Source organism: Chiloscyllium punctatum, chromosome 6, assembly GCF_047496795.1.
Source record: "Chiloscyllium punctatum isolate Juve2018m chromosome 6, sChiPun1.3, whole genome shotgun sequence".
Lineage (NCBI taxonomy): Eukaryota > Metazoa > Chordata > Chondrichthyes > Orectolobiformes > Hemiscylliidae > Chiloscyllium > Chiloscyllium punctatum.
This window is the reverse complement of record NC_092744.1, coordinates 47,078,995-47,093,364: the sequence shown is the minus strand read 5'-3', so window position 1 is coordinate 47,093,364 and position 14,370 is coordinate 47,078,995. Positions and strand designations below refer to the sequence as shown.

At 37.9% G+C, this 14,370-nt stretch overlaps 1 protein-coding gene across 2 annotated transcripts in view; it reads right to left on the bottom strand.

The window, feature by feature from the left end:
* Positions 1-4,129: 4,129 nt before the first annotated feature.
* Positions 4,130-14,370, bottom strand: part of pex5la (peroxisomal biogenesis factor 5-like a) — a 163,665-nt gene continuing 153,424 nt past the window's right edge. For both annotated transcript variants that reach the window (XM_072572565.1, XM_072572566.1), the window contains one exon: positions 4,130-7,698. In XM_072572565.1, coding sequence (XP_072428666.1) covers positions 7,500-7,698 — 199 coding nt within the window. In that variant the 3' untranslated portion in view covers positions 4,130-7,499. The remainder of the gene's footprint in view (positions 7,699-14,370) is intronic.

Below are 14,370 nucleotides of genomic sequence, written 5' to 3'. Positions count from 1 at the left end.
TCAGTCCCACAAAAGGAAACACATGAAACATGCCTCAAACACCACCCAGTGGCTCTGACCTCCATAATCATGAAGTGCTTCAAGAGGCTGGTCATGGCCCACATCAACTCTCACCTCCCAGCCTGCCTCAATTCCCTTCAATTTGTATACTAATAAAATAGGTCCACGGAAGACGCCCTTTCCATAGCCCTGCACTTTCCCTGGAACATCAGGATAACAAGGACACCTACGGCTGGCTCCTGGTTATCGACTACAGCTCCACCTTCAACATCATAATCCCTATCAGACTGATTTCAAAACTCTGCGACCTAGGTCTTGGCTCTGCCCTCTGAAATTGGATTATGATCTTCGTAACCCACAGACTGTAACTGTTGAAGATTAGACAACGGTACCTTTTCCACGATAATCCTCAACACCATTGCTCCGCAAGAATGTATTCTCAACCCCCTACTGTACTCCCTGTACACCCATGACTGTGTAGCCAAATTCTGTATGAATGCCATCTACAAGTTTGCTGACAACACCACTGTGGTATGCCAGATATTAAACAACAATGAGTCAAAATACAGGAAGGAGATGGAGAGATTGGTGACATGGTGTGCTGATAATAATTTCTCTCTCGATATTGGCAAAACAAAAGAACGGATCATTGACTTCAGGAAGAAAGAAGGACATGTTCCACCTACATTAATGGAGCTGAAGTGCAGAGGGTCGAGATCATCAAGTTCCTAGGAGTGAAAATAACTAACAATCTGGGCAGAAGTGAGTACTGCAGATACTGGAGATTAGAGTCAAGATTAGAGTGGTGCTGGAAAAGCACAGCAGGTCATATGGTGCATCTGTAGAAGTTAGTGAGGATCCTTATTGACATGTTGAATTTCCTAAGCTGCCTGAGGAAGAAGAGGTGTTGTGCCTTCTTGACTGTTGCATCTACATGGGAGGTCCAGGACAGATTGTTGGTTATTGTCAAGATCAGAGTGGTGCTGGAAAAGCAGAGCAGGTCAGGCAGCATCCGAGGAGCAGAAAAATCATTTTGGGCAAAAGCCCTTCAATCAGGCTTTTGCCCGAAACATCAATTTTCTTGCTCTCTTCTTCCTCAGGCAGCTTAGGAAATTCAACATGTCAATAAGGATCCTCACTAACTTCTACAGATGCACCACATGAAGCATACTTCCAGGTGCATGAAGGCCTGGGACAGCAATTGCTCTGCCCAGGACCGTAAAAGTTGTGCACACAGCCCAGACAGAAGCTAATCTCCTATTCATGGACTCCATTTACATTTCTCGTTGCTGCAGAAAGGCTGCCAACATCAAAGACCCCTCCCACCCCAGTAACTCACTCTTCAATCTCTTCCATCAGGCAGAAGATACAGAGGCTTGAACATATGTACCAACAGGTTCAAGAACTTCTTCCCTGCTGTTATTAGACTGTTGAATGGACCTCTCTAACTTCAAATAATGCTGATCTTGCTAATGTTGACATTGCTTTGTGCACTCCCTGTGCAGCCATAAGTTTGCATGCCTCATTCATATATAGAACAGTACAGCGCAGAACAGGCCCTTCGGTCTTCGATGTTGCACCAACCTGTGAACTAATCTAAGCCCATTCCCCCTACACTATCCCATCATCATCTATATACTTACCTAAATGCCCCTAATATGGCGGAGTTAACTACATTGGCATTCCATGCCTTTACCACTCTCTGAGTAAAAAACCTGCCTCTGACATCTGTTTTAAAGCTATCGCCCCTCAATTTGCAGCTACAAGCTGACATCATCATCCTTGGAAAAAGACTCTCACTGTCCACTCTATCTAATCCACTGATCATCTTGTGTGTCTCTATTAAATCCCCTTTTAGCTGCCTTCTCTCCAATGACAACAGACCAAAGTCTGTCAGCCTTTCCTCATAAGACCTTCCCTGTAGATCTGGCAACATCCTGGTAAATCTCCTCTGCAACTTTTCCAATGCTTCCACATTCTTCCTGTAATGGGACGACCTGTACGCAATATTCCAAGTGAGGTTGTGCTAGCATTTTGTTCAGTTGCAGCATGACATAATGACTCTGGAACTCAATCCCTCTACCAATAAAACCTAACACACCGTATGCCTTATTAATAGCACTATCAACCTGGGTGGCAACTTTCAGGGATCTATGTACATAGACACCAAGTATCTAAGCACCCTATGATCTGTGCGTCTTTGCTTGCTATGGTCTGCCTATACAGCTTGCAAAACAAAGCTTTTCAATGTACTTAGGTACATGTGACTACAATAAATCTAAATCAAACAAATATTGCCACTGATCTATTTACTGTGAATGGAGAGGATTTCATCTTAGTCACTGATAAATTTTCTCTCAACTTCCTATTGTCAGACATGTAAAAAATACTTCATATGTCTGCCATGATCAAACTTGGAGTCCTGTATTCAGTTTGCTAGGTCACCTGAAGTAATCATTTCTGACAGTGGGCTGCAGTGCACAAGCACACCTTTCAGGAATACATCTGCCAAATGTGATGTTGAACCATGTGACATTTTTATACAATTTTATGTCAGCTCTTGCTATGTGAATGGGTCAAACCATTAAATTATTCATCCTGAAGAGTAGAACAATAAAACAAAATTTTTGTCATAACACCTCAGAGGTACACCTCTGGCTGTGAGGTCACCAACAGCAGATACAACGTATAGAAGTATGCAAGTAAAAAATAACGTTGCCAAGCCACTGCCTATCCAAATTCTTCAAAATGCAGGCTACACCTCAAAAAACAAGGGAGGATGAAAATGGTGTATGACCGACATGCAGTTGAGGCACCATGTCACCGACACATAGGTCAAATGATCAATGCCACATACCACATAGTGAGTACATGATGACATGCAGAACTTTCCAAAGTTCATAGGGAGCCGAAATCTTATGTAACCATGGCACCTAATGGAGCACCACTGAGCAGGAACAGAATTCCGCTAAGGGAAGTGTACACTATGCAAACTGTGCAGAATGAACACGCAAGAACGTAGCCAGATGGTGACATTGAGATGGAAAACCAGGACAGCAATCAACACATTAACCCTTCTGCAGATTCAAAACAGCTAAAAGCAAAATCTCTAACTTCCAGAAGGTTAGACACAACGTTCCCTCTCTTCTCTCCAAGCTTCTGTGCATGCCGACCAGCATCCACAAGCTGGAAGCCACAGTCACACATGGATCTCAGAGGCCTGTGCAGCCAGGAACAAGATTGGAGGGAACTCTGCTTAGATCATGATAAGATCAGATAGAGGTTTCAAATTGCTGAAATGATACATGGAGTCTTATGTGCTCACTAAACCCACCAGAGAACTTCAAGTAAGTGGAATTCATGTACCCAATTTGTGTTACATTTAGATAACTCAGAAATATTACATGCATGTGTGTGACGTAATAATATTCTTGAGTTTGGTATTTTGCACTACCCCCTACTTGTGCAAATTTCACTGGTTTGGCATATTCATCAGATGTTCCTCCAAAGAACTTCCTTTTTGTCTCTATCTCTCTCTTTGCTGACAGAAATGTTCTGAAAAGCTTGATTTTGACCAAGTTTTTGGTAATCTACTAATCTTCTACCATAATGATGGATCCAATCCATTTCTACTATTTTTTTCTTTTATATTCATTCTTGAGGCATGGAAGTTCCTAATATTTATCTTATTTCCTTTGAGAAAGTGGTTGTGAGCTGCTGCCTTGAACTGCTTTAGTCATCATTGGATAGATACACATACATTGCAGCTATTGTGTGTGAAGTTTGTGTTGTATCTCTAAAATATTGCCATTGTGTTTTAATTTCTTTGAATTTGGGCTCAGGATAGTCTGCCTCTCCTAAAGGGATGAGACTTCGTTAAATGGTGAAATTGAGTCTTGATCTAATCAGGACACTTGAAGCATTCGAACGATGATCTTGACCTCTTAACTTTTGAGTCTGACGAAGTTTTTCTTTGTGATGGTGAAGAGTAAGTAGGTGGATGGGATTTCCTTGAACATACCCATTTGTTTGTGCCTATTTGTGAAATTCATGAGCATTCTGAACGATGATATAAACAGTTACTTTTTTTCAAAGATAGTATTTTAATTGAGAAAATCTGAACAGCAAGTAACTTGTGCATATTTGACTTTATTTTAAATAACTTATCATGTTCTGTACATATCAGAAATCCTCACATGCTACACTGGCAGTCTTATTTTGTGCAAATGCCAGTATGAAGCCTCAAGAAAGTATTTGTACATTTGTATTACCTGCAAATAGTTTCACACCCTAGTGATTTCATCACTCAATGTACAATGGGGTCAAAGTCCCTCAGAACTAGACAGTTCATTTCTTACAAATAGTTCCCAAATGGAAACAAATTGTTTCGGAAAAAAGTTATCAATTGCTGCTAGCATAATCATGCTACTAAATTTATATTAAACAATATAAGGGCATTGAGAAAAATACTGTGTGGTTATGATCCTGGTTTTAAGAACCAAAAATGTTTACATAAATAGTTTCTGTATATTATCAAAACATACTTATAAACAGGCAAACAGAGGTGTGAATTAATGCAAATGAGAATTTACTTTCAATGAAAAATGGGGTAAGATTTCCTTTGTGCTTTCGGTGTAATAAAATCATAAAAGCTTTGCTAAAATATAGGTTAATACTTTTGCTACACCATGTGTGAGAAAATATTTTCCCCTCTCGTAGCTAACTATATTGTAGAGCATTGTTACTTTATAATTCATGCATTTAATGTCATCCATGGTACTTTTGACAAACTCATGCAGATGTACATTTTCAAACAGAGCCACCAATAATTTATAATTATCATAAATAAAGTTGATCTACCAATAAGAATTTCTATAAGATTAAATTATTACATTTGGATGCAATTCTCAAAAAATTTAAGAAGTTTTAATCTATGTTTGCTAGATGACTCAAAACACCAGATAATTGTTGCTAGACGAAAGTAGATTTTCAATGTGCAGCTAAAGCAATAATAGAAGTGCTTGAATACCGGATATCTTAGCATTAATGTTGTTTCATGTGTGTTAAAAGCAGCAGAGGATAAAGTGTGCAAGTATTCACAATGTACTGACATTTATGTCACTTTCTATCCCATTGGCTATTCTATGGGTTTGTTGAAATGTTCTCTAAAATAAGTTTAAGTATTTGAAGTATGCTCTATTTTGTTAAAATGGCATGTGAACTTTGCAGTATTTCTTGAAGTCCATTGTCATGTTGAAAACATTTGGGAGTAACACAGTTTTCCAACAGAAACAATTGTTTTATCAGCTTAGCCAAGTTTTCAATTAGTAGCAATGAAAATACAGTTTGAATAGTATTAAGTCTACTAAAACATCTCTGCTGGTAATTTTTAAAGATATGAAATTCCTATTGATTTTTAGTACAACTGTAAGATGTATTTCATGCTATTCAACAGTTGATTTGATACTTATCCCTCATCTCATGCACTAACATTACATCAAATATGTTGTAAACCACATCATATTTAAGGAAAAACAACTTCTGTAAAATAAAAGATTATGGAACACAAAGAAAAGAAGAATTGTCTTTCAAAGCCTAATGGTAACATTTTTGCATGCTAGGAATGTAGTTAGGTAATCCAAAACCACAACAGTGTTTTTCTCTCCCTATATTTATAGGAAATATATTTTCTGAATGGTGCAGCTTAAATACATATGTATAATGGCCAAATTCATTCAGTGCAATGCAGCATTTTAATTCTATTACAGCACGATATTCCTAAAGAACTTGTTACTGGCATAGAAATTGTTTTGGAATACAACGTGCTTTATAACATATTGATATTAAATTACTTTCCTTTTGCATGCTTTCTTTTGAATAACAAAACCTAAATTTTCAGGGTATATTCAGTTTTGAATCCTTGCTTGCAGATTTAGCAGCTCATTCTGCTTTATTCAGACAATTTTGCATTTCTGGTGTACTCTTTTGGTTTCAGTTACTACTGAGTTTAAATCCTGTGACATTTTAAACCTGGTACAAAAATATGTAAAATTTGCAGTGGCTTTGTTGAAAATTTTGCAAAATTATAAAGATGATAGATAAATTGAAACAATAAGTCATTTTATAGATGAGTATCGAAACTAAATCACAAAATTATTAAAATGAAATAAAATTTAACTGCTTTCATATTTAGTCATATTCTAGTCTGGATTCAATAGAAAATTTATTTTACTATCTTAATCTTTAAAAAGTTGACTCTTAACATACAGTAGCCAAAGAGTAACCCAAATAGGAGAAAACCAATTCAAACTTATACATCAGTTTTAAATCTTTTGGACTGAAGTAAAAATATTCTACAATAAGGGAAAGACCTAGAGAAATTTAATAGAACTGTGTTGATGCAGAAATATATTCCTTACAGCTTAATGAATGTACTTTTTGTAAATAACGATATGCTTTAAGGAATATCATTAACTCTACTGTGTGTCTATGCTCTCACACTTTCTATCTTTTTTTTCACCCCAGCAGAAGTTGTGTCTCATCACTTCCAGAATTATCATATAATATAGGTGGGCCTGTCAACGGCTGTGATGAAAAATGCAATCACCTGCAGGTTTGATGAGAGGGGAAATATAACAAAAGTCAAAGGTGTGGAGTAATAGAAAACAATCTTCATTATTGCTATCAAATAAAACTAATTAATGTTCAAGTTTTCTTTCCCTGAACTTATTGTAAAATTGAAGTGATACAAACAAGATTTAAATGGTGTTGCAAGGACAGCATGCAAATTCCTGACGTGTTTCTATCCAGCTAACTTCCACTTTCTGCAACAAGGCTTCGGTTGAGTTACTGTCTAGATATTTAAGTAACAAATCTTGGTCGAACTGAGTTGTTGTTCTGTAGATTGGATGCAGGTAAGACTTCAATGTTCAAATTTATACCATATAAGTACATTCGATTTGAAATGTTCACTTGATCTATCGATTCTTTAATTCATTCTTTATTGAGTTCTACTTCAAATTTTAGCCTTCATTGAGAGGGGATGTTCTGATCATATTCAGCATTTTAATTAAAGTGCATTACTTCCCAACTCGCAAGTGGGGAAAACAGTTACAATGATAAGTTTCAATGATCACAATGACTCGTGCACTGTTTATACATTCTAAATGAGGAAAAAAAGCATTATCTCACTTTATCAAATGTATGAAACATTGTTATAATTGTCATTTACCTTTTAAATACTCTCACCTAAAAAGTATACTGTATCTTAAAATAATAATTGGCTGTGAACAACACATTTTTGATTGAATTTTGATTAAATCCAATTTGTCTATTTTAAGAAAATGACTGTAAAACCATTGGGTACCATTTAGGAATGGTCAAGAACTCCCCATGAAAATTCTGAAGTAAACTTAACTGTAAAAATCCCAATACAGACAGCAAACTTTATATTTACATGGAAATCCCTACCATATATATCCTTAAATGTTGAATGTAAATCAGTCCATATTAAAGGCTTTCAATAAGGTATCAAGGTCTCCTACATGTGCTGCTTGAAAGAGTTCAGGCTGGTCCATCAGAGAAAGCGCTATCCTGACAGCTGTCCAGATACTGCCTGAAATGAATTGATGGCAGAATTGTGTGCTTCGACTCTTCCTCTGTAAGTTCAAGGCTGTAAGGAAGTTGCTGACAGCTTCTCTGTTTGAATACAAAGAGGATACATAAATTGTTTATGTTATTTCAGAAGGTTATTACCATATCAAACCTGAGTCCTATTTTATATGTACATATTTTGTTTTTTTTTTGTTTAGATTTACATTCATGTTAGAATTTTTAAACAAAATTATGCATATGATTCCCCTTTTTATGAGTCCACAGCATCACACAATGTTGGAGTCAGAAATGACAGCTGTAAAATATCAGCAGAAAACGTTCTGTTGTTGTTCTTTCATGGAATGTCAGTGTCACTGGCTCGGCCAGCATTTATTCCCCTTCCTGGGCAGATAGAAGTCAACCCCATTTCTGGGGGCCTGGATGCGCATTTATTTATGCCAGACCAAGTAAAGACAGCAGATTTCTTTCTCTAAAGGAGATGAGTGAACCAACTGGGATTTTACTACATTCAAAAGGGACTACACGGTCGCTATTAAACTAGTATTCTATTCAAGAATTTTATTGAATTCAAATTGCACTGTCTGCCGTGGTGGGATTCAAATCCATGTCCCCATAACATCAGCCTTGGGTTTTGAATTACTAGTCCATTGACTCCCATGCTGACAGACATTGCTGATGCTACATAGAAGACTGGAAAATGTTACATTCTCCAACAAACACATCTATCATTTTGATGAGGGCAAACACATATTAATATAATTAGCATGATTTGACTTAATATTGTAAACTACATTAAATTGTCATATATGGGACATTTACAGATTATTATTATTTAGTATCTTTCCATTAAACCTAGTGTGTTCCAAATAAAACTTTTGGTGCTACCACTTTTCTCAATTGAGCTGTTCTTGAATATTTGCTCTCAGTGGTAAAGGGGATGGAAAGTTGCTTTTTCTGGCAAATGAAGGCATATCCAGTAGACCCTGTTTAGCATTTTCCCAATTTAATTATTCTGATAAATGCTCAAATTAATTAATAAATCTGTCATATAATATGGTCAAACTATTCTTATTGATAAAATAAACTAACATCGTAGATGTAGAATCGACTGGTCATTTTTCTAGTTTTAAGCCAATGATGAGAATGCAAAGGAGACACACACTTATATAAAAAAACAACTATGGAATTGATTCTACTCTTGTTCCCCAAGAGGTAAGACAAAAAGTTAAAACTAGCAAAACATCAGGGATATTACTGCTCCAATGTAATTTTGAAATGTTAAGAATTTGTCAATTCAGGTTTAAGTATAATGTTAAGATACTAAGCTTTCTACTTTAATTCTGTGTTTGCAAAATATTTAGGTTGGCAACATTTTTGAAGACAAACACTTTTCACACAAATATGTGACAGACCTAGGCACCCCCATCCCCATCTATCCATGGTGTAAATAAAAGGGATAACCCAGCTTGGCCAGTTGTCCCCAGCAATTTATGGCAATTGGACCATTTATTGAATGAGTTTTCTGTCTCAGAGAGAAACTCCAGCCTCTGAGAAGTGTACTTAATAAAACAGCAGTTATGCCAGCAACACCAATGGCTGTTGCTGGGGAAATCATGCTGCATTGCAAGAGAGTCTTCCTGTGATGGAGGAGGAAGTGTGGGGATGGGGATGGGGGAGATCAGGGTGGAGATGGGGATTCCAATTTGCACGAGGAACCCCTAAAAAGAGGTATATATTCCCCACCTTGCCCAGCCATTTGTCCACAGGTTTCACCTACTGTACTGGATATTTGGTGTTGGCCTCCTTGCCTGGTAAAATCCAAGCAGTGGCCGAATCAGCCATTAATTAGTTACCAGAGGGCCTTACCTGACCTATGGGTGAACAGGCTGCCCCTTGACTCCACCACCTCTGGTAAAACTATAGTTGAGGTGGCTGGAAGGAAGGCAGAGTCTTGGTTTTCGGTTCTCCCCACCCCACCTTGTATCCTGCCATGGGAGAGTGTGCTAAATCCTAGCAATGAATCAAAATAGTATGTTTCTAGGTTTCATTCTCACATCCTTAATTGGATTATAGAACATTCAATAATTGAAGTGAATAATTCTGTCTTAGGTGAACCACCCCCCTCCTCTTTTTCCACCCTCTCTGTTCTTATTAAATGTTCTAAACCCTGGAACATCTAGCAAGCATTCCTCCCTGTGAAACCCACGTCTCTGTTATGGCCACAACATCATAGTCCCAAACACTGATCCATGCTCTTAGTTCATCACTCTTATTTCTGACATCCTTGCGTTAAAGCAGACACACTTTAACCAATCCCTTTGTTACATCACATGAAGAACCTTCCCGATAGATTCACTACATCCTGTCACAGCCCTTTATCTAATTGCCCCTCTCTCACATGTGTAGCTCTGGTTCCCACCCCCTGCCAAACTAGTTTAAACCCTCCCGAACTACACGAGCAAATGTCCCACCCAGGACATTTGTGCCCCTCCAATTCAGGTGCAACCCGGCCTTCATATATAGGCCCCACCTTTCCCAGAAGGCATCCCAATAGTCTAAATATCTGAAGCCCTCCCTCCTGCACCAGCTGTGCAGCCACATGTTAAGCTGCACTCGCTGCCTGTTCCTCACCTCACTATCTGGTGGCAATGGTAGCAAGTCGAAGAACACTACTCTACTCGTCCTGCTCTTCATCTTCCAACCTAGCTCTCTGTAGTCACTTTTCAGATCCACAATCCCTTTCCTGGCTATATCTGGTTATGACCTGAAATGTTAAATCTGTTTCTCAGTGCCTGGATGGGGCTGCCTTACTAAGTAATTCTTCTGCAGTATTTTGCTTTTGTGATAATCCACATCCTCTTGCCAGCAAATCATCTGATTATTTTAAAAAATTGAATATGAAAATACAATACAAACATTTATGAAAGGATAATTATTAGATTCCATCCTTTTTTAGAAAATGTATCAGTGAAGTGTTGACAATATTATAGAAGTCACGCTGCTGTTGTACCAGGGAACAAAGCCAGTAACTGAACAAACATTATCTTTGAGGCAAATTGCTGGTCGTGTGCATGACTGAGAATATTTTAAATTAGTTTAGATTACACCATGAGTGAAGATTGTTGCACAAGGTTACCAATCATTTTAGCAGTAAAATTAGGAGACACTTTATTTGAACAAACATTATCTTCAAGGCAATTTTCTGTTCATGTGCATGACTGAGAATATTTTAAATTAGTTTAGATTACACCATGACTGAAGATTATTGTGGAAGGTTAATAATCATTTGAACAGCAAAATTAGAAGACACATTATTTGGACAAGCAGTCAATTATAATTGTTAGACACAGACTTGAGAGTGAGCTGGCAGTACCTCTCAAGACGTAAACAATAATTTTACTGCCGTTTTTCATTGCCTACTTGTCAACCAATGACAATACACGAGGTAACTACAAGATCTTGACTCTATGGTGTAGAATCAATGTTCCATAGGCTGCAAATGTTTGGAATTGGGTAATGGGAATGGCAGACTGCAAAATTGTATACACTAAAAGTTTTAACTCCACAGCTTTCATCATTTGGTCCTTACAAGTTTCCCAGCCAGGAATCAATCCAATTGGCCAACTTAGCTTCATGTTGGCTAGGGAGCCATTTGGTGCAAATCATTAAATCATTCAGATTGAATCTGCAACTCCAGAGTGGAGTGTCTGATCCTGGGATCATTTATTGAAAATGGGGGAATCTAACCTTTTCCATAACATACATGCTACAATTCTCTACAGCCCTACAAATGTGATTTAAGTAAAGTTCTGTACTAGTTTGACATGACTTTCTGCCTTTTAATTCCATTCACCTGCAAGTCAACTTCAGTTTTTCAATTCTATCCTTCTGAATGTTATCCTCAATTTTTACAGTTAATTTCTTTATTTTGATCAGATCACTGCTGTTCCTCCTCACCTTAGCTACTAAGCAGTGTTGTTGAGACATTTAACATCTCCCTGAGGTTATCCTCTCTTCGCTTTAGTTGCTGGGTTTACTGAAGCCTAGGACAGACTGTACAGTCACTCATGAAAAGCCCTACTAACCACTGAGATTTCCCATCCATTCTTACACATTGTTAAAATCCTGAAATTGCAGGGTTGGAGCTAGAAATTAGGATTTTAGAATTTTCACCATCCCATATTCTCCACCCACCCTATCTGATCTACATGCTTGCGTGTACCAAAACAACCCTCAGTGTTTATATCACAGAATCTACTCATTTAGCTCAGCAATTATGCTCCGCCAAAGCCTCTTTCAACCTTTTGTTATCTAACCCTTTCAAGATAGCCTTCTTCCTTGTGCTTGTACTGCTTTTCCTTAGATACATACAAGTAATTGTTGCAGTTACTCCTCCTATTTCCTATTCATTCCTTGGGTTCCTGAATTTCCTGTTTGATTTATTAGTAATTCTCTATTGATGGCCTCTTGTTTTTGAATTCAATTTAAGCTGAAACATAATCTGAATATCCACTCCATTTGTACCCCTTAATCATTTTTTAAAACTTTATCAGGTCACATTGCAGTTATCACTTTCCTGGAGAATAGCCTTTCCCAATCTTTCCCAATCAATAGAATCTCTGATTTTTGGTATCATTCTTGTGAATATTTTGCATTCTCTCCAAAACATCTTACTCTTCATAATATGCAGAGTTGTGCGCAGTCCTATATTAATGGTTTAAATAGGTTTGGAATAAGTTTTATTAATGTCTTACTTTTCAATTCCATACCTCTAGAAGTAAACACCAGTTTTCAGTTTGTTTCCTTTTAAAAATAGCTTTTTAAATCTGCTTTGCTACCTTGTGATTTGTTTATCTGTCCCCAAATGTATCTTTGTTCCTCCATCCATTTACATTTATTAAGTTGTAAAAGGTCTCATTGTTCTTCCTACCAAAATGGACGATCTCACTTTTATCTTCATTGAAATTTGTTTACCAATTAACATTATTTCTGCAAGTTTTCTGAATTTTACACCATATTCCTCTGAATGAACTGCATCCTCCAATTTGGTGTTATTCACAAATTTAGAAAGTATATTTTTGTTTCCCAAGTCCAATCACCGGGATTGTGAACGGCAGCGGTTCCAGTGCCAATCCCTGTGGAACCCAAATTCCTACTTTTGTCTTGAATCACTGCCATTAATCCTTGGCATAAAGAAAAGATACTGCAGATGCTGAAAATCTGATACACATAAAATTGGAGAAACTCAGCAGGTCTGGCAGCATCTGTGAAGAGAGAAACAAAGTTAACATTTTGAGTCCAGTGTGATTCTTCTATCTGACAAATGCTGTAGGTATTTGCGAATATCCAAATACATTTTATCTATGTTTTACTTATCTACTCTTTAACACTACTTCAAACACTTCAAAAGTGGTTATGTGTGATATTTCCTTTTGAAATATTTGCTGATTATTCCTATTTTTGATTTTTAACCACCAAAATTACCAACTTTTGAAAACAGATGATCAAGGTGTGGAATAAATGTAAAGCCATTGATTTTGATGCAGACAATATGCACATTTCACTTTGCCTGCTAATTTAAATAATTACAACATATTACCAGTGTTGACTGTGCAGCCGAGTGGCTGTATGACTGAGCAGGGGAAGCAGCATTATAAAAGGGCCACACGAGTTAAAGCTAGCCTGTACCTCTGAAGAAGTGATGCGTTCTGGCTGCAGCAAGTGCTGGAACTCACTCTAGAATGGATTCTGACTTGGACAAGGCAAAGAATGGCAAAACAGGGTGGAGATCAAATTCCAGTCATGCACTGAAGGCCTTGATGCATTACTTAGAAAGGAAGACAGATTACACCTTTCTACAGGGTGCCTGAATGACCACCAGACAGACTGGGAATGCAGCGGGACTAGATGGCCATGGCGGTCAATATCTGAAGCTTTGCCCTGAGGACCTGCAATGCTGAATAAGAGTTCAATAACCCCATAACTGGCCAGAGAATCTTCAGTGTATTGTATGAAATGCCCTGCTAATCTCATACTCTATTCAATGTATTAGTTCGCTCTATCATTCATCCTGGTACTTTAACAAGCCTGCCAGAAAGCCTGTGGTCAACATCAAGGAGCATGAAGGAGTCAGCATCAGTTTGACACAGGACTTTGCACAGATCTTGAAATTCATTGCTTTCGGTGTGGAACCAGTGTTCACCTCCATAATTAAGAGAAACAGAAGCCATGCAACACGTAAGTTGACTGCAATCTGACAAATTATGCTTGCTGTCATAGTGCACACTGAAACCCTTGTAATAAAGTTGGTTGATAACAATCTTCAAAGAGATTCACTGGATCTTATTGCAGTCCACCAATCTACCATTCAAGGAACTGAGATTGCCCTGAAGTACCAGTGTCTCCATAGAGCATTAACCTCTTGTTTTATTCAGTATAACAGCATTCACCACTGCCACTCATTCAATGCCCTTGCTGCCAGACCAGAATGTTGCTCTTCATGATGGGACTCTGAAGTCTGAAGCCAGGCCTTCCAATCTCAGAGCTGCTTGGGATCACCCTGCCAGGCCACCTGCAGTCACCCTGAGAGTCATGATTTGGAGATGCCGGTGTTGGACTGGGGTGTACAAAGTTAAATATCCCACAACACCAGGTTATAGTCCAACAGGTTTAATTGGAAGCACACTTTAATTGGAAGCAGAAAAATGTGTTGCTGGAAAAGCGCAGCAGGTCAGGCAGCATCCAAGGAGCAGGAGA